Source organism: Pavona decussata, unplaced genomic scaffold (genome assembly GCF_977016875.1).
Source record: "Pavona decussata unplaced genomic scaffold, jaPavDecu1.1 SCAFFOLD_83, whole genome shotgun sequence".
Classification (NCBI taxonomy): Eukaryota; Metazoa; Cnidaria; class Anthozoa; order Scleractinia; family Agariciidae; genus Pavona; species Pavona decussata.
The window spans coordinates 1-21,200 of record NW_028145501.1 but is presented as its reverse complement, the minus strand read 5'-3'; the positions used below and the strand labels follow the sequence as shown (position 1 = coordinate 21,200).

Genomic DNA, 21,200 nt, shown 5'->3' with positions numbered 1-21,200 from the left:
TCGGGACGACTTCGGACTAAACTTTCCCCAATCCCCTCATCGGGGAGGAGAAGGGAAATAGCCACAAAATAATTGCGTGTAAAGGCGGGAACCTCCTCTGGAAAAGGTGATTTTCAGTCAAAGCGGTAAATAGAGAAAGTATTTTTTTTGTTTGGCGACAAACAGATAAATGGGTAAAGAAGCACTAACACTCCCGAACCACATTCTTCATCTGTTTGAGGTCTGCTTGTCAACCTTCACCCAATCTCTGAAAAAGATTTCAATGTGAGGGCAGTGTTTATTTGAAAGTGGATCGTGACAATGCATTCCCATGTTCTTAATTATTTCGAACCAGTCGATGTTACCCAATAAGCACGATGGTGTATGCCTATAGGCAAGCTATATATGCAAGACTCAAATTCATATAGACGGCGATCAAATTCAGATGGAAAAAGGAAAATTATAGACTAGAGTCAAAATCTCTGTGACTGTCGGCTCTTTTGCACTGTAGAATATCTCAGCACCCCCCCCCTCCCCCTCTGCTGACCTCTTAGCCTGTGTAGTAAGCGTTTCAGTCGGGGTTTTGTGTTTTTCGCTTTTTGATCGCGCGGAAATTAGGACGAGAGAGGAAACTCCTCTCCTCTCTCTCCTCTCCCCTCACCTCCTCCATTTTTTCGGACTTGTCCCAATATCCGCGCGGTCAAAAAGCAAAAGAGACACACACCCCCGCAGGTGGGGTGGGAGGGGGGGGGGGGGAACAGAACCCCACTGAAACGCTTGCTGCGCAGGCCAAGAACCTCTAGCAGTACTTGGCGTGGAAAATTCAACAGTGTGTGCTTATGTTCTCCATGAAACCTTCTTACGTTGCACAGGATATGGATATGGGCTGGTTGCATTTTGCAGTCGACAGAGTAGGGCCAAGTATGCAGGGTCAGTTGTCTTACTTATTAAACTTACCCTTTCTGATTTAATTTCTCGGCCTGATTCAGAGACCGAATGAACTGTGGACAGTCATGCAACCTAAATCGCTGAAAATTACGTTCTACTGGTCTGTTTTCACTAAACATTTCGTAAATCAGAAACTAAAAAGGATCTTTAATATCCGCCGTAGAAGAGTTTATCTGAGTTCTGAGCTGTGACTAGTGGTGGTTTATATCGGTTGCCTTTTTTTTTCAACCTCTAGTATGCAAAAGGTACTGAGAAAATATTTTAATTTTAGTATTAAGGCATAAGTTTATTTGAACCGAAAGGGGCCCGGATAAATCCAAGAGTTAGAAAGGATAGCAAACACAGAGCAGAAAATCCTCAAAGAAATTGCAAACCAAAGATTACGGCTTGCTGCCAGAGAAAAACGAGGCTTTGGCTTATCTTTGAGGTACAAGAAAGGGAGACAATTATTTGTTGTATGTATCCGTGAAAGGGATTATAGCATTACGATAAGAGTTGTATCTGAAAGGGTGAAGGGCTGAACCTCCGAGGGGAGGGAGGCTAACTGTCAATGAAACTTAAATGAATACCCCTCCCAGTCCTCCCACACACTCACACTTCGAGGTCCGAGGGACTAGAACAGTACGTAGAAAATACTGAACAGTCCTCGGTTTTGGACATTGAACCACAATTATAATCGCCACAAATATTTGACGAATGTTTTCTTCCCACGTGCTAGTATGCGCTATATTCACACTGTAAGACTGAATTCGAAGAAATAAAATATAGGCCGATCTCTCGTGCTAGTATGCGCTATATTCACACTGTAAGACTGAATTCGAAGAAATAAAATATAGGCCGATCTCTCGTGGTCAAAGCCGGTCAATATTGTAAATAGCAACACTCGTGTCCCAAGGTTAAAGTATCCTAACGGCTTTTACTTATCGTGTACTGGGCTTTATCTTCATTATTTTCGTGAATTAAGAGTTCGTTAACGACAGTTAGCTGGGTAAGACTGAAAAAGACTATTGTTTGATATTTAGGGTGGTTCGTAATGTGCCTTCCATCTTCTTTTAGTTCTTTCTTTCGTCAGCTTTTGAACGTGATATCGCCAACAAGCCTGTCATATTTTGGAATATCCTTAATTGGAAGCTTTGTTTTTACCAACAGAAACTTAGCTTTTTACTTTCCTCATTTTGTGCACGCGTGCTGATCTATCGCTGAAGGATCGGTTATCGAATACGAATCATCACTGCAAACGTTTTACCCGCCAAATTTTTTTCAGAATTTTTAGTGCTGTTTCAGGAGATTGGGAAACAAAACTGACGTGTCATTAGATACATGTCAGTTAATACCAGTTTATTTTTAGAACCAGAAAAGGATATACTTAACTCCCGCAGAAAACGCGTCACAAATGCGGCGATGTTATTCTTTCGCAAGCTATATTGATTTATTCAGTTATTTTGAGAGCGTTTTGTTTTGATTTGATGTTTTACCATTTATTATTGTAAAAAAAATATCCTGTAACGGGTTAAGATTTTTGCGACACGAAAAAAGGAGAGCTGCGTTGCTTTCAATAAGTGACACATACGAATCGTTGGAATCTTTTTTATGCAGTTTACGCGACTCTTCATAACAGGGTCTCTCAAAATATTAAAATAGTTTTGCCACCTTTTTGAAGAGATTTTTCATGAACTGTAGCCTCGATTCTTGCCCTAAGCCTATCTTGCGGCTGCCAGCCGTGAAACAGCACCCGAATAACAGATCATAATTTGTGATCTTCATCATTTCAGACAACTGTTGCAAAGACCATCTCGAATCTCTTAACGGCGGCCAAATTACCTTATCAATCCGGTTGTTAAAACCAAATATTCATATGATTGAGTAGATATTGACCTAATTCTCCAAAATAACTTAAGACAAAATGTAGTGAATTCGATACCCTCTTACAAGTTTAAAGACCGCAGCCTATCAGGAAAGCCTTGTTTTGTTTCTATTTTAGCTCACGCAGACATAAAATAATAAATGTCAAATAAAAATAACGTTTACAACAACAACAACAAAGACGAATTATAGATAAGCCGCGACTGGATATTGTCATGTCTTGAATTTTTTTTTTTTTCATATGTCCCTGATCGGTTTGCTTTCAGTTGGAAATAGATCTGTAATAAGCTGGTTCAACATTGCTTGTTCAGACTCACACGTCTGGCGGACGGGAACATGTTTGTTGATCTAACTGAACACAACTCCGAAGCCTGTTTTTGAGCATTTTGCATAAAATCTTTTATTTTCCATTGCCCTATCTCTTGTAAAATTGGGTCAGTTGATCATCAGTTGCAAGAGAGGTGACACTGAGTAGAGAGAAATATGACAAATCAATCACGTGAGCCTTGACCATAACTTCCCCGGGACTGACATTTTCCACTGCACTAAAGGCCGGAGCATACAGTTCCAAAACGCGATGGAAAACGTTATTATGAGACGATTTAGAAGCTGGTATCACCATCACTGTGATGTTGTTCGCAGACGGGGCCGACAACTGGAAGCGCACCACTCTCTGGTCTCCATGCAAATAGCGAGCTCGCTTCTGTCTCCCAGTTTCCACATTGCTTAACAGTGCCCTAGCAAACAAAGTTGGCTGGAAGTTTTGACCGCCGCGCGGGCCCGGCGCTGCTGCCTCATTCGCTTGTCGTGGCGTCATCACATTTACCCGAGAACTCTGCCCTATTGTCTTTCTATTTTTTATGTACTTTCACATAGAACTTTTCAGCTAGACAGGAAGGCCTGTCTTCCACTCTCCCTTCCCACTGAAAACCTACAGCTTTTTAATCACTGCCTTCCGCCTACCACTTACAATAACGGTTTTGTATATCTGATTTCTGATTGTAAGATTGTTCCCTCATTACATTTAATTCTCGTGATAATGGGAATTTTGTTTAACCTTCCGGTAATAACGTTAGTATTCTTTTATCTTGAATCCAAACCGCGAGCATGGCGCAAACAGTATGTTCTGAAAATTTCCTGCCATAAAAATTTCCCAATTTCCCTCGATCCACCATTTGACTTCCGGAATCTGACAGATGGATGAACATCTCTTGATTAGTGTCTGCATACGATGCCATTGTAAATGACAGGTATTTCACAACTTCTCAACAGAAATTAAAAAAAAACCCTTATTTGGTAGAAAAAAATAATCAGGCTCCTTGTGTGATGAAGTTTCTAAAGTGAGTTCCCTGTTTCGCAAATCAACTGGATCAGCTTTTGACAAACGTGCGTCAAAGGGCGTCAAAGCACCCAGGCCAAAGTTAGAACAAGGGCCGGAGGAGGTCACAACCGTCAAAACCAAAAATATTTTATTAGTTAGGTCGAGTTACTTACTTCCTGGGACAATAGCGTGCGAGCAAGTTTTCTTCGCAGGATACTTGGATAAGGAACTTTATCCCAGAACGGCTAGGTAAAGAAACAATAAAATACTTGCAGTACGTTACATCAGTCAGCATGTGGGCATTTCTTGCTTCAATTGATCCAGTGATCAGCTTGTACAAGCCTTGCAGCTGTTGCGAGGATCACTGGCTTTCCTGTGCAGAAAACCACGGAAGTTTGTTCAAGTAAAGTAACACAACAGTATGTATATCAGCCATGACCAGCTGATACCGGTAACGCGCGATCAGGAAATCTGAAGTGTTTCACAGGCGTTGGCACGCCCTGTTGTGGCTGAGTCGAACTTTATTAAAACTGAAACAAAGGAAATTGAAGGCGGACTACTAAAGCCTATTCTTTTTGTTAATACCCAGCTAACACTAGTTTAAAACCGGTCACCAGTTCTTTATAGCAATTCACGTTATTCAAAATTCAGGGATCATGTCTCAGTAATAAGATTACCTTGCGTTTTACCCAGCTGGTAACACATTTGAAAACATGCCCAATTTGCATGTACTGATAGTATCGGCCCAATTAGTAAGTTTAATCGTCACATGCGCCAATTCACACAATACCGTTTTGTCGGCCGATTTCTTTTTCTGTTGACCTGGGGCTGAGTCCTTGTCGATCTCATCAAGTGAGCACGACTTTCTTGATCAGTACAGTTGTTATTGAGAGATAACTAAGCGTGACGAGGTCTAGATGTGGAAATATTGGCCGCATTCTTTTCTTTGCCCACACTGAGATAGACTAGGGCAAGGTCTCGAGATCGTCATTTTCTCTTGGATTTACTGACAAAGCAAAGAAGAAGAGGTCAGCGACACTTGACTGTAACATTCAAGTTTACGCCAGCTTAACAATTTAACGGTCTGAGACAGCATTCTGTTTCAATATGTGAAATTTTCCATTTCCCAAATTTTTCAGAAGTGAAATGTTACAGATATATCGAATTCTGCTTTTGAATACCCGGCTTTGTTGACATGCCATCACAACTCAGTATAAAACCTTTATTTCGCGTTATCATTCTGTATCCCGGAAAAAAGGATCGTTAAAAGCCTTCAATTTAGTTCTCGTAATTCACACCTGGAAAATAACGCTGGTGAACTTGGCTCAAAAGCGGAGAAATGATTTTTAAGAAAGGTTTAAGGTTTAATGATCCTTTAGCCATCTATACAATGAAAGAAACAAAAACAAAACAAAACAAAAGATGGCGGGATAGTAGCAGGGGGAAACTTAATTCCCACTGTAGGGCTACTCTCCTTTCATGAAATATAAAACTTTTATACTAAAAAAAAATTTAGAAGATGTTGCACATATAGTAAGCTGAGACTATTCACAAGAAAACTTAAAAGGGGAATAATGATTGAAGTTTTTGTATTTTAACGACATTTCTTAGAATTAAAACTGCTGTAAATTAGGCTTAAGAAAGTGGATGTTTTTTCTTCTCGTCCCCAGAGCCTCCTGTCCCTCTTAGCCGGCGGGGCCTTCGCACGGCCGGGACGAGAATGGTGATTTTTACGCTGAAAAATTTTGCGCCTCAGCGTACGCTTAAAAACTTAAAACGACTGTGGTAAATATCTGAGTATTTTTGTTTTCTGAGCATATTTAAACCCCCGGAAAACAAAGGTTTTGGAAACAGGAGAGGATGAGCTCTTGACGAAACAAAAATGAAAAACAAGAACAGCTGAGAACTAAAAAGTTCGATTCTTCCTTTCTGTTGTTAACTGATGGCAAAAGAACGGCTGTTCACAAAGGGACCGTGTTAATCACAGAGATTTTTTGTTTCATTTCATTTTCGCCTCCAGATCCTCACAGTGTATACTGAGGCAATATCCCTTGCCGTTTCAGACTGATGATATATTAAGCAGTGACCGCGGATACAGTACAAGCCACTCCCATGCGTGACGTGTCAAAATAACTCCAGATATTGCTCTGGTACACTATTGAAAGTAGTCTGAGCCCGTGTTGTTATCCTAAAAACTATTTAAATAAAGATTATTGCTTCAGTTCCTGTGGATTATATAGCGCCCGAGTGGATTCAACCACTAATCATATCACTTACGCCCCAATCCTCGCATTAGACACGCAAAATCCTAGGTTAGATGAGTGTTTTAGGATCAGGTGTGTTCAAGGTCATAAATCCCACTGATTTTATATTCGAAATGATCGAAAACAAACATTAAAATCAGATGCTGGCTACTGTTATGATGCCGCCGTTATCAGCTTCAATTTAAACTGACACACTTTTTAACCGGGTTTCGTCTCCGAAAATTTCCACTGCTCTTGTGAATACGAAAACTTACCTTCGAGCGGAGAATACTGGACGGAATACTACTCAAACTGACTCCTACTCGAGTTGTTTTTTTATCCATGGGCTCAAAAGTAAAACCACCATTATATCACATTAGCGGAAACGTACAATAAACGGAATAACTTTCACAGCGCTTTCCTTGTCGCACTTGAGGATTCTATTCATAGACTGAAAAGTTAGAACTTACTTCAAGTTTAGGGTCTCGGTATATAGCGTAACAAGCTGCACTACAAAAGCCCAACTCATACGAAAGAACCATCTTGCACTGTACTATAGGATGACACTAGCTACAGGAAAAGCTGCCCACTGAACAACTTTCATTTGCATTGAATCAGGGTGACACTGTCATTTTGAACAAGAATTACCCAAGGGTTGAAAATATACTATACATATCGTTTTGCAGACTTGAATTGAAATATTCAGTTTCCGTTCTGATGCGTGAGAATTTTCTTCTGCTTAGCAAAAAACTGAGCCTAAAAAGCTGACTAAAGTGTTCAACTGCTCGAGGTCGGGGCCGACACCGTAACGAAAGTTTTATTCAGGCCCGTAACTAAGAGAGCATGAACTCGTCCTCTCTTGCTGTAACTGGTTACTGGACGGATTTGGAAGAAAAAAAATTGTTGATCTTGCTTTCGTCCACATTCAAAATCTCTCTCTCTCTCTTTTTTTTTTTTTACCTACTTACGTCGCTATCTTCGTAACTGTAAAGCAAATCGTCACTATTGTTCATTTTTCCCTTTTCACTGGCAATTTGCAGTCGGTACCACTTTATGACTAATCACAATAATAAAACATTTTTATCTTCTTCCTCGTTGCTGACGAGTTTTAGCAGAAAGTGATTCATCATTACAAAATATAATTTTTCCTCTTCCTTTCTTTTTCATTGCGGTGAGCCCTGCCCAATAACCAAGTGTACCGGTTTTGGGCGGGACACAACAACCTCAATTCAAACTATTTCCGTTTATGACTGGACCCAAATGATCGGAGCACCAAGACTGACATTCACCCATTATCGCATTTAACAGCATTGCCTAACCTTTTCTTTTTCTTTTCAACGGTTTGGGGAAAGGGTGTAACTTAATGAAGTAGAGAGTTACCTCCACTTTTCAGATTAAAATTAATCGAATTATTGTTTCAACCAATAAATGCTTTGTGACTGTTCAGTTGTCAAAGAGTTTTAAGCTTTAATCTCAGAAAATTCGAAAACAAAATATTATTTCAAAAGTCAAAACTGAAGTACGCGAAATGAAATATTAAAACAATAGACTGTCTTTTTATGAAACATTGGTTTGAGAGGAGTGTTCAGGATTTCTTGTGCTTAGAATTCCATTTCCGTGCAAAATAATGAAGGAAATTTCAAAAAAGAACCAGAAAAATCATCTAGTTAATTATTGATTGGTTCTCCGGAAATTCTGAATCTTTCTGCTACCCATATGTGACCCTGTGACCCGTGTTTATTTACAGAGGTATTTTGAAAATGAAAACTGATCCCAAATGCCCACAATTATTGTATTTTTGACAGCAGATGATGTCCAGAAACGTTTTTATTCCGTTATGGCCGGTGAAAGAATCCAAAATATCTGACAGATTCCGAAATTCTAACGTTGTTCGGTCGCTGAAGAAGATAGCGTTGTATTGTTCGATTATGTTACGTAAAGGAAAGAGTAAAGCCCTTTGAATAGCAATTAAAGTAATTAAGCCGCACCCAATTCTCTTGTTGTGTTGAACAGTAGGACTGAATTTCAATTTTGTCACTTCATTCAAATTTTTGATAATGCTGCGCCACAAATGTAACATGTCTTTCTTCTCGAGCGAAGCATTTACCGAATATGTTCAGATCAACGTAAAAATCTTGCTATAGTGGGCGTTATATTACGGTATTTCGCAAGCCAAAATGATAATTTTGTTCAGTCAATGTTATTTCATTAAACCGGAAGTCTTTTGACAGGCAGGAGAAACTAAACCCCTCCTTTCTCTCAAGTGATAAAAGATCGCTATGGAAACGATGACGAAACTGCTTGGAGTCTTTGCTACGCTTGTCTCAGTGGCTTGTGATTGGTTCGCTGGGACATGCCGATACTGGACGTCAATAATCACTGTCAATCATTTTCGCACTAATAACAATGAGTTCAAATGGTTATGAAGACCAGTTGAGAAGAAAACAGCCACTCGCAGTCTTTGACTTTACCGCTCTTTACGTGAACTAAATTTGAAATCCAAATGCCTTCACTACTGATAGACAGCCCGCGAAGTTACCGAAGGATTCAAGTGGAGAAGAAGAAATTCATGGCTAAGGGAGCCACAGTTTCGTGGCTTTCCGACCAGTTGAGCCGTGGTACTTTTCTTCTTCTTCTTGACTGTCGTCCTTTCGCCGAGTTCGCTCGCTCCCATGTTCAAGGGGCAATCAACTTAACGATTCCTTCCTTAATGTTACGGCGCCTTAAAAAAGGAACGAACTTCGCCATTAGTTCGTTGATCACATCAGAGGAAGGGAAAGCGCAATTTAACAGAAATCTTCATCATGTTTCGGGAATCGTTCTGTACGATTCAGAAACTTCCGATTTGTCCGCGGTTTGCACAAGCAGTGCGCTTGGAGTTTTACTCAAAAAGTTTACTGAAGATGTGAACACCCCCGTCTGGCTACTAGAAGGTAGGGTAAACAATCTTAACCCTTAGTTCTGTTAATGTAATTAACTTGCTCAGAGTTGTGTTCGGTTGGTTTCTTGCTCATTTGCTGTTCACAATTTTTGTTTGTATTTGAATTGACACAAGTTGCCAACCTGTTGTTTTTAATTTCTCGGTGGCTGATTTCGGTGACTTTTGAATTCTTTCAGGTGGTTTTACCAAGTTCGAGAAAAAATATTCAGCATTTTGTGAACCAGGCGAGGATGTGGAACGACCCTTGCTTTCTCTCTCCGGTTTAACGATACAAGACACAGAACATGATCACCATTCTGTGAAACTTGAACCATCAACTCCACAAGTTACAGATCACCAAGAGAGCCGAACGAAAGTCCCTGTTCAGATTCTGCCACATTTGTACCTTGGTAGCGAGAAAGACTCTTCAGATCTCGAAATATTGAAGGAATACGGAATTACATACATCTTGAACGTTACACACGACAAGCCCAACTCATTTGAACATTTGCCGGGATTTAAATACAAGAAACTCCCAGTGGAAGACAACTGGAGGGCAAATTTATCGGATATGTTTCCAGAGGCTTTCGAGTTTATAGGTATGTAGCAAACAAACTTTTTCATTACTTTAGTATCATTTTGATCAGTCAAGATTATTTTTGTGGTCTTATGGTAATATAAATTTTGATTGATAATTTAATAAGATTGTTGAATAGCTAAGGACTGCTGGAAATTACCATGGCGGGGTATAATATTGCTAGAAACGCATTGGCGAGTAATTAATCATTAGTTTCCCAAAAGGATTTTAGTTTGCGGACAGAGAGTGAGCGGGGACAAGTTCGTCTTAACTGTGTGGGAGGGATTTAATTTCAGTTGATGAAACGCCAATCGTTTCAGTCGCATGTTTGTTTTATGTGTGGGACGCTACTAATAATGCAACTCGAACACAACAATTGACGTAGATATTGTGCGTAACACAACGAGTAAGCTCTGAAATTAAACTGTTACGCCATTTTGCTGTTGCATTTTAATGCATCAGCAATTTACACGAGAAGACAACAATTTGTAAAATATTTCGAAAGCTTGTCCTCCCGCGCACAAAATTTTGCCGCGAAAGCAAGAATTTTTAATTCCCTCTTTGGGAGAAATCGAGCTGTCCTTTAATTGTTTTAACAGTTCTGTATTGCGTTTGCGGCTTTCATTTAAATTCGATACGTGCGTCTTGTAATCTAACAAGCATTATATTGGTCTTTTTCTTTCCTTCCATAGATGAGGGCATTACGCAGAATCGTGGTGTTTTAATCCACTGTCTTGGTGGCGTATCTCGCTCGGTAACCGTGACCATCGCTTACCTAATCTCAGCACTCAACATGACTTTGAACGAAGCCTACGATTTTGTTAAACAACGAAAACCAAGCGTGAATCCAAACTTGAACTTCATGGGGCAACTACTGGAGTTTGAAAGGCAACTACGAACTCCGCAGACCCCCAGCTCAACAACCAGTACTTTGTCGAGTGACTCAAGTTTGGATGGCGAGGGCGAAGAAGGAGTTGATTTTAAAATGGTCGCACCACGTTGCCAGACTGTTTAAAACGCCCATTGCGTTAACAATGAACTTTAAAATTATTCTTTATGGAGGCAAAAGAACTTTCAGCGACGCTTCTGAAATAGATGTATAAATGAGAAAACTTAATTATTCTCGGGTTTGGGAAGGCCAATGAAATGCTTCAGAGTTAAATGTTATTTAGAGAGAAATATCTAAAGAGATAAGCTTACTGCGAAAGGAAGCTTTATAGATTATTTTGAAATTCTATTAATATTATGAATAGCGCATTAGTCTTTTTGTGCTGTTTTGGACTTCTAAAGGAATTTTGCATCATGTGCAATTGAATTGTAAACACAAATTTGTGTCTTTTACTTACTTCTTTAACAATACGATTATTTTCTATCTTCTACAATCATCAGCTACGTTTCCAATTCCTGCGCCTAAAGATATATTTTTCAACTGAAACCTCGGATTTTCTCTCCATAACAATCGAATCAACAAAGGAATTTTTCCGTTAATTAAAAATGTGTTTATTTAGCCATGAATCTACTTTTCTTTCATACAGTAGATTGTTCAGTAACGTAACAGTCGAGTAAACTTCAAGTCATTTATGTTCGCAACATGTGTAAATTCAAAACGTGAAATAATAAACTGATATTCCAAGAGCTCCAGAATAACATCAAAGACGAATTGTATATATTAGTACTTCATTGTTAGATCTAAAGATTGTAAATATATTATTTGAAGATATCTACTTAAATAAAACCAGAAAGTTGAAGGAACGTGTTTCAGATCAGTTTAATTCTTTTCTAATCACAACAAGCGCTCGCTGAAGGTGGTACATAGGAAGGAAATGCACTCTGTTCTTGTGTTTTGTTGCGGTGTGAATCACGAGATTTTGCCTCGAGGCTGTTTTCCGATTGTTTAGTTCGCTTCTAAGAGACAATCACTCCTTATTCATCTTCTTTGACACTGATTTGAACCGTTCAATTTTTTCCAGTTTTGCTCTTCAACCCAAGAAAGATAACGTCATGCTAAATGGGAGGTAAAGTTTTCGAGACTGAAATACGAGAGGCGAGTGCTGCACACTTCCGGAATTCCGTTACATAGCATGACTTCATGATATATTATATTGCTTCAGAGTTTATTTCTGTAATGAACGTGAAAGAAGCGTATTTGCGAGAGAAATCAGTTGTTTTTGGCTCATTTTTGTGTTATTAATGCATTAGGTAACCTTTTGGCATAGCGTATAACTGGGACAGACAACCGACGATTGAAAAGTTGACCCCATCTTAATTAAAGAACGGAAATCTATGCCAGAAATCAACATCAATTTGGAGAAGAATTTTAAGCGCTTTTTTTGATGATTCAAGGTAAAACTAATCTAAAATGCCTTGAGTAAACACTTCGGGTAGAGTTTTAAAAAGAGCTGGATCCGGTTTGACAGTGTGGTATTTTTCGCCTCACGCGTACAAACCGGGTTGTCAACAGTGTGGTTTCCGGAATGTCAGACTTGTTGGCGCCAACACTGTTTGTATCGTCTATTTTCGTTTTGGGAGGTGCGCATGCGTAGACGCTGTGATAAGTGAGGCATGAAGTCAGTGGAAATGAGCAAATGGCGACAGCGCGATAATTGGTGGCGGGAGATAGCTGGATTGGATGACCAGTTGAACATTTTGAAATATTGCGCTTTTTGAACGACACGCTTATCGCTGTTGTGATTGAGATCGTCATATTGCTTCTCTCTATATCCGCATTGTGGCGAAAAAAATAAATCACAACAACCGGAAAAGAGCTTCTGTGGCGTAAAGCTGTTTTAATAACCTTCGTAATCCTTCACATATTTTTCTTGAACTTTCACAGGGGGAAAATTGATCAATAAACAGTAGCATTGTACTTATCAGTAACTTTTATTATATTTCAATCATTAGACTTAAGGTATTCGTTCTGAGACTGAAGCAAGAGAACTAATAATGTCATGACTTAAGCCTGTTCAATTAGCGAAGGGAAACCGAGAAATCTTAACCGCCTCTTCACCTGATTACACAGCTGAATGATCAAGAATACAAGTTTAGACTGACCAGAGAAAAACATCTAAAATTATCTCGTTGACATCGAAATTATGAAACAAAATAGAAAGCAACAAAGAGAATTTCTACTCGATCACACAGTTTATCCTCTGACTCAACCTTAGAACCACCCTGATCACAATGACACAAAGTTTCATGAACTAAAGTTGTGGGTTTAACTCGGGTGCAAATAAAAAGATAAACATGGCACAGCTGAACTTAAAGCAGTATATTATCAATCGCTTTTAAGTTTCCTTCCTGAGCTAAAACCGTTCAGCCGTCGTGTCAGTCGGGTATTAAGTTTTGAGTTCCTCGCAAACAAAAGTTATTGAGCTGTATCGCTTTAATCACAAGTGGACTTTTTAAAACATTGCTCCTATGTTTGCACTTTGGCTATGACAGGAAGCAAAAGGTTAAAATGTAATATAAATTCAAAGGGAAATAATGACAGTTTTTTATTTTACCCTCCTAAGCGTTATCACCTTTCATCGACCTTGTAACGAAGCTGAAACATTCACCGGCCCACGCACCAAATAAATCCGATCATTTCTAAGTCAGAAGACCCTGACGAAGCGTTTCTTGCGTTCTTTACATTGCGCTGCGAGACAGCCACAAATTTAGTTACACTATGCTACGTGGATTGTGGGAGGGGAGGGAGGGGGGTGGGGATGGCGCCCTTTTTATTCAGTTTGAAGTCACTACGCGGATTCTTCAAGGGGCTTTGACACGAGAATACTGCATTATTCATACACAAGACGTTTCAAGATCATTAATAAGAAATGTGTGGGTAGAGCAAGCTCAGATTAGATTTTAGTGTACTTGTAATGGGTAACGGGTGATCAGTAAAGACGCTGGCGTCGAACGGGATGCTTTTCTTCTTATAATTAGGAATTCCTGCTCTACTCGGCGCTTAACCACTGAAATTTTGTTTCACCGTACGGTTTGAATGAAGTTTTGTCTGTGGGATTAGGTGATCTGCCTTTACTGAAAAACGTAGTAAGAAGAGGTTTGAACACCGCTTAATGAACACCTCCCCTGCGCCTTACACCCCACACTACACCCCATCGTTTCCCCCCGAGTTCAACGTCATTGCCATACCCCAGAGCTGTGTAGTGTGACCATTACTTTTCAGCGTCAGTCACACGCCATATATGGAAGGTGTATGGTGGTATGCCGCGCGTGGGCGTCTTGTTCTAGAAGCATTGCACTGATTTGTTCTGTTACACGCTGATAAGCCAAGGCTTTCCGCATAAAGAAAGATCATTTATCTTTCCTAAACTATGTGAAAGTTCCCGCTTCAGTGGTTTGTTCTTAATTCCTATAGAATATACGGAAGCTATCAAACTTAACGCCTACGCCAAGGCACGGTCAAGTCCCGTTAAAACTTTTTATCATTTCAAGTATTTTAACTTTTAATATTCAAGTTATGTGATCGCGTAACAGATTGTAGCGTTTCAGTTCATACATAAAACTCAGATGATAGTAAGTGAGTTCTGGGCCTAAAAACTGAGCAGTTATTCCAGGCAGTAAACGGTATTGTATTGTATGCTGTACAAGGTGGCACTGCATAATGGCAGCGAGCAGTACTTCTCTGTAGTTCTGTTCCGTTCATGACCCTTTTCTTCTCAACAATAAAATTGGCGATATAATGACAAGTTCAACAACAGTCTCACATATCACTGAATAGAAAACTCAAAGTAAACACGTCAACGTTCAATATCTTTAACGGATATAAACGTGCTTCAGATCCAACGGTTCGCTGCCATATAAAAATCTTATACTTCGTTAGATTAGTCCCAGTTTTTAAGAGTTTATCAGTCCCATCTCAAAATAAAGATCTCTTTAATAAGCAAAACTTTTAAAATGCTTTGAGTTCCAGAAACTGACTTAGTATATGTAAGATAGGTTAGCGCTGACTCAAAGGGGATGATAGGAGCTAACGAGATATACTTAAAATTTCTTTTACCCAATATTCTAATTCCTGATACCAAGAGCCTGACACTTTGAAGCTTGATCCCCAGCAAAACAGTCATCTCCCTTTATTCCTTACAACCTCAGTCAAACGTCTGAAATTTATTTTCGCCGGGGATTTAGTTGCTGTCCGTATATTATCGGGATGTCTGTAGTAGGAAGAAACCCGCAAGGCGAGAGTTGACTGTAATCGCAAAGCACAAACAAATAAACAAAAACTAAACAAAACTAACAAACATAAAACATATCATTCTGTGTAACAAGACCAATAGAGTGAATCTCAGGAGGTATATTTATGCATGTTTTTCTCCTGAAATAGGGTAAGATTCATTCGTATCATGAGTAGGTACGAGAACGGAGTTCGCGACTGATCTTTCTTTACTTTGGTATCAAGGAGGGAAATAACTCTTTAATTATAACTGACCCCAAAAGAGACACAAATTGGATTTGATAACGATATCTGGTAAAATAAGATGAAACAGTTCCGGATAAACAGGCGATGGGGAACAGGGTTGATTGCAAAGGCGTATGAAAATATCTTATAGTTCGATCTCATGTTAGTCAGAATTCTCTCTCGAAAGTTCGTTGAGCCTCTCGGCAAGGTCAGGAGCCCATTACCCTCCTGGCAAGGTAAATTACTTTCACGTTCAGAGTCCGTTCAAGGGCTAGGTGGTGATAATCCAACTTGTTTTAACTTTATGTGTATTACATGTTTTATTTAAAATTTATATATATGATTAAAAATATGTCGATATTTGTGGCTATTGGGGGTACGTGGCATTACTCGTCATTGCTATTAATCGCTTCCGATCCTATTTCAATGTTTTCTAGGATCTAATATAACTAATTGGTAACGATACTTGTCTGAGCTGAAAAAATTGGATTTAACGACTAAATAATGCGATATAGGAATTCCATGGATAGCATGTTTGGAGCAGCCCAAAAAACGGACCAGCTAAGTGGCCAGGCCCTCAGGAAGAGTTGCGAAGGCATTGGGCTCGAAAAAAAAGAGAAAAACTGGGAAGGGACGGAATGGGGGTGGGGAGAAAGGAGAAAGGAAGCGTTTATTTGAAGAGCAATTGACTTCATATATCCATTTGACAGAAAATTACGAATTCTGACAAATGGCATCACTGGATTGAAGTCAGCCGTTTCGCGCGAAGCACTGTCGGTACAGCTCACATGTGACTGTTCGTTAGATTTCATTTGTATGGTCCGGCTTTTTTCGTTACAAACCGCTCTACATTACTTGACCATTGCTAGGCCTAGGAGCTAGGACGGAGTTACTTAACAGATCGTGTTTACGTATCTACCTGGCTTGCCTAACATACATGATAAACTCCCCCTGGAATTGCTTTGAGCACGCAAGGAACCTCAGTCTGCTAAAGGTTCTGGGCATCAATGAGTTTGAACTTAGTTTTCCTCGCGTGGAGCCTCAAATTATTTCAGTTGTCTACTTTATAGCTCTTGAAAAATGTTCGACTATAAATACAAAAATCTTTAAAGTAAACCTTTATCCTGACAGTTTAATCGGATTTGAAACAGACTTAATACTTATTTATTCCGGAGCTTCGAAAACAAGTCATGACGGGCAAAAAACGGAGAGAAACAGTTTCACTGTTCATTTCTGAAAGCAGTCTTCTACCGTGACTGCTAAAATGTAAACATCCCTGTATCTACGTCTTCCAGTGACTACCGGAAAAGGAACTTGAAAGATGAAGGCAGCAGATCTACAGTTTATCTACAAGGACAACATGATTAATATTGCGGCTCGTTATATTTACGTCTGTAAATTGGAAGATTTTTATAGCCAGGAAATGCTCGTTCTTCCGGTCCTCGGACTGTTGGCTGTTCAAACAATATAACTGATTTGTTCGGGGCACGTATGTGAACATCGCTGTCGTCTTAAACCATCATCGATTCTGAAAAACAGTCGTTTTTTTCTTCACTCTTCTCGCCAGAGATCTTCAGTTTTTGATAACTAGTTTTAATGACGGGGCGACTAAGTATTCATAAAACAAGGCCAAATGTAAGCTGTTTTCCTTTTCTTCGTGTAAAATCGTGAATATGGAGAGTTTTTATTCATGATCAAACAAAACTAGAAAAATAATGTTCAGAAGTTTTCGTTTCAAAATCGCTGTACATCTGAAGTTTATCCAGATTTCACAGACGTCCACCAATCAGTTAACCTTTTTACCAATTGTTAGAAGATCCGTCACAATTTTTGCTCAGCGGGGTAACATAAACAACTCGTTAACCGGAAAAGTAGCATTCCAAGATATTTGAATAGAAGACTTCTAATTAATTCAAGCCAGTGGGTCGGTACTTCAACTGGTTGTCAACCAAAAAAAAGTTCAACATGTTTGTCAGATTTTGAGCACGATTCTTCCCATCTCGCTAGACAGCCCCTTATTTCGCTGTTTTCGGAACTGTGGAGGGAAAAAAAAGGGTAAAATTACCTGCTAAATTGTTTTAATGGAGCTTCGACGCTCTATTCCCTATCTTCTCTTCACTGCCCGCGAGGCAGCCTGGCGTTTGCGCGCCTCACACGTTTTACTTCTCTATGATATAGATCACTGGGAGGGAGGTCCTGGTTCCGCTCCAAATCCTGACCCTCTAACACCCTGGTTTATTCCACATTCTTTTCCCGAGCATCCAGAAATCCCAAAGAAATCCCACGTAACATTGCAGAGCACGATATGCGTGACTTCCTGTTTTCTAAGCTCCGTAATTCTCCTTCACAACTGAGCAATTATTTAACGAGGACTCAGTTACCGCATGAACCCACCCACGGAATGGAAATTGTGTTTTGACCACAAACAAAAACTTCTTTTCCTTCTCTCGTGACCATGCTTTCCACAACGACACTAATAACGTGATCACCGTAATACTGGCACGAGAACCTCGTTTCAGTCGTTTGAGAGATCATGAATTTCGCGCCAATATCTACATGTAGATATTTATTTCTGGATACTTCGTCACTCTTTGAAAGGAAAATTGCTTGAAACGTTCACGACAAAGTGCAACAGATTGAAAGAGAGCTAGGGGTGGGGGGAAAGTTTTTTTTGAACCTGCATCAGAACCGGGACCAAGAGCTACGCTGATCGTACGAAAGATGTAAACAACATCAACTTCAGTGACCTCATACGTGGAAACTCGCACAGTTTTCCTTCAAGTGAGTGAAGGGGAATTAACAATGGTGAGTATCACTTGACACGACTAATCTCAAACGGAAAAGGAGGTTTGACCACAAGGAAGTAGGTGTTTAATCTGGAAGAGGGTGTGTTAATAAAGGCAGGAATTTTAAATATCTTTGTCCGAAAACGGGATAACAACAACAAAGATAACAATAATAATAATAATAATAATAAGAAGAAGAAGAAGAAGAAGAAGAAGAAGAAGAAGAAGAAGAAGAAGAAGAAGAAGAAGAAGAAGGAGAAGAAGAAGAAGAAGAAGAAGAAGAAGAAGAAGAAGAAGAAGAAGAATAAGAAGAGGAAGAAGAAGAAGAGGAAATCACGTGACCCAAAGACTTTTGCTCAGGTCCTCTTTACACTCATCTCTAGCCCACCCAATTTTATTCATAATTTTTGGGAGGAAATGTGCGACAACTGGACGGCAAGCTCTGGGTTTTATTGAGGGCGTTATCGCAGTTACACTAGATTTGGATACCTCTCCCCTCGGACTCTCCAGCTATCAAAGCCAATAGGAATCGCGAGCGAGAATAATTAAGTGACCGGCCTGTTCAACTGAAAACTTTTGATATCTAGAGGGTTGGTTTGTGAGTTCGGCAATCTTCATTTTCCTCGCATGCGCCTCCAGGACAGTCTATCTCTGATTGTTCAATTAGAACTCCCTTGTGCAGCCAATCAGATGTCGAGTTTGGCTAGCAGTTGGTCACTGGGTTGTGCTGATTGGGAGAGAGGTGAGGGCTCACACTCAGACTAATCTTTTCTTTTTTTATATATATTGTAAATAATTCAGTTGTATGACTGCGAGGTGTGATATCTAATCGCTGACGATTTATCTTCTTCAATATTTTGATGGAAACTTTGTGAGGCAGGCCATCATTCTCAATAATAATAAATCTAAGCACCAACCGTAGACGATAATCCTGCTGGTATACGTCGGATCAATTGTTGATCTGATCGGCTTAACAAATACAGATGATAAGAGAAGCAGAGACCGATACAACGTAGAATTACGTTTTAAAGTGTATTTCGGCTGGCCAAACCAGCCTTCCTCAGAAACAATGAGAATTTGCATTGGGACATGTGCTTATATTACAAGTATTTGCGCAATAACAGAACTCAGCACCTTAAGGAGTTACACTGAATTGTATTGCGCATTCTTACTGCGCATGCTAAGCGCGCGCAAGTTTTTCCTCAATGCCAAATCCAGCCAATCCACCGTAACGAAAAAGATGTCGACTGGTAAGTTTACTCATAATTCTTAGTGTACGAAAACCCTCAGACGCTCAAAACAACGCAAAGAACAGTTCAATAAACTTGAAACCTAGCATACTAGGTTCTCAAGGTATTATGTGAAAATGTACCGCTGTCACCTTTTTACGTACGGCGGACCACCAAATGGTTATTTTCTCCTAAACGAACACCATGACCTATTTCTTTTTATCTCGTTTTTTTAGCTTAGCTATTCAGTTGAAAAAATATAATAAAATAAAATAAAATGACGATAGAAAAATGGTTCATCACCAGAAATACGAGTGCCCACCACTCCCGGGCACAAAATAGTGCGAACACGGACGCAAGAAACATTTTAGCTAATAATAATGCTTATGCTTGATCTGCATAGAAATTTATCTTTAATTGCTGCTTGTTAATGTAGTTCACATATTCTATGATCTTCTGTGTATAACATTTTTCTAAGTTCCTGTGTAATTCTTGTTACCACCAGACATGCGAAGAGCTGATCAAATAGACTTATATTTGAAAGCAATATTGCAAACAATTATGAGTAAGTTGAGTGGATCGTAACTCTTTCGTAGCCTGAGTCCATATAAACGAGCCGTTTGAAGACGAAGGACCCTGGAAACGAGATGGGAGTCCGTGTGGTGAAAGGAGACTGGGAATGAATTTCCCAGGTGGCCTTGCAGCCATGCACCTTCCCTCTTTCTCTCTCTTCTGAATTTGCAAACTTTCTTTGCCTTGTCGGTTGTGGAACAATCCAGGTAATAGTGTTGTTTCAGTTTCCCATCGGAGTCTCTAAAGTGTAATTTGTACGAATTTACGTTTGAAGAGTTCTATCAATGGTAAAATTCGTTCTTTTTTTTCGAAATTCACAGGTTTTAGCGAGGTTGTTCACAGCATAACATGGCTAAATCAAAGAATCATACAAACCACAACCAAGGTACGTTTGAGTGTACTTTCTTACTTAAATAATTGTTGTAGTGCAGAAACAGATAAGGTTGCCATGTTACCCTCGGAATATACAGCTTTGCTGGGCTGTTCCTCGGCCTGGACTTTTAATATTTGACTATAACTTTTCGACTATAACGTCAACTGTTGTTGCCACAAACGGTAATAATTATTACTTTTAACGTGGAAGTGCCTATCCAGGATTCCTATTTCCGGCCACTCTAATCTTGTTATCTATGAAGCTGCAAGGATGGGATTTAATTCCATAACACCTCTGACTCAGTTTTATTACTTCTTGACCATTTGATGTTAGAAGTAAATGTGTACTTTTAGATCTCATCACAGGGAGTCCACAAAAGTTGTGAAAAAGAAATAAATTAATAAAATATTGACTTACGTTGTTCGTTTCTTGTGGTTTTCTATAGTGCTCATTTGCATACAATTTACGCGACACTGACTGATGTCGTGTACTGAGTTGTGCGCGAGCGGATCTGAGCTCTGCTGACTTTACTATATATAAATATTGACAAGGGAGCCAACTTTTTCGCGAAACAATTTGAACACACTCAGCAAAATAGCTTTGAACGTTCGACTTGTTCGCCTCTTTGCAACCAAATTCGTATCAAACTAATGCTGGATAATTTGGCAACACACTTACCTGTCAGAATCCCAAGAAGAAACAATTTTGAGCCAGCATTTTAGCTATGTTTTCGTAGTTTTGCTCGGTGTATTTTTTCGCAACAGCTGCGGCCAGTTACCTTGGCGCAGACGTCACAGATTTACGCGCCATCTCGAGCGAAATGTCGCCTCTCGCTACCTCCCAAAGATGTTTTTGCGCGACAGCCATGGACAGTCACCGCTACCTGTTTAGTCAAATGCTACTTTGGTTTTATTTACAAAATTTAGGTTTGCGCGACAAGTCGGCTGAAATTTATTTCCGGTCTCGCGCAATTTGTGACTAAAC

The 21,200-nt window shown here is 39.6% G+C and overlaps 1 protein-coding gene across 1 annotated transcript; it reads left to right on the top strand.

The window, feature by feature from the left end:
* The first annotated feature begins 8,770 nt into the window (after positions 1-8,770).
* LOC146475664 (dual specificity protein phosphatase 6-like) lies at positions 8,771-11,603 on the top strand. Its single transcript, XM_085115362.1, has 3 exons — positions 8,771-9,287; positions 9,472-9,873; positions 10,544-11,603. The coding sequence occupies exons 1-3, from the start codon at positions 8,858-8,860 to the stop codon at positions 10,864-10,866; spliced, it is 1,155 nt and encodes a 384-aa protein (XP_084971488.1). The 5' UTR covers positions 8,771-8,857; the 3' UTR covers positions 10,867-11,603.
* The last annotated feature ends 9,597 nt before the right edge of the window (positions 11,604-21,200 follow it).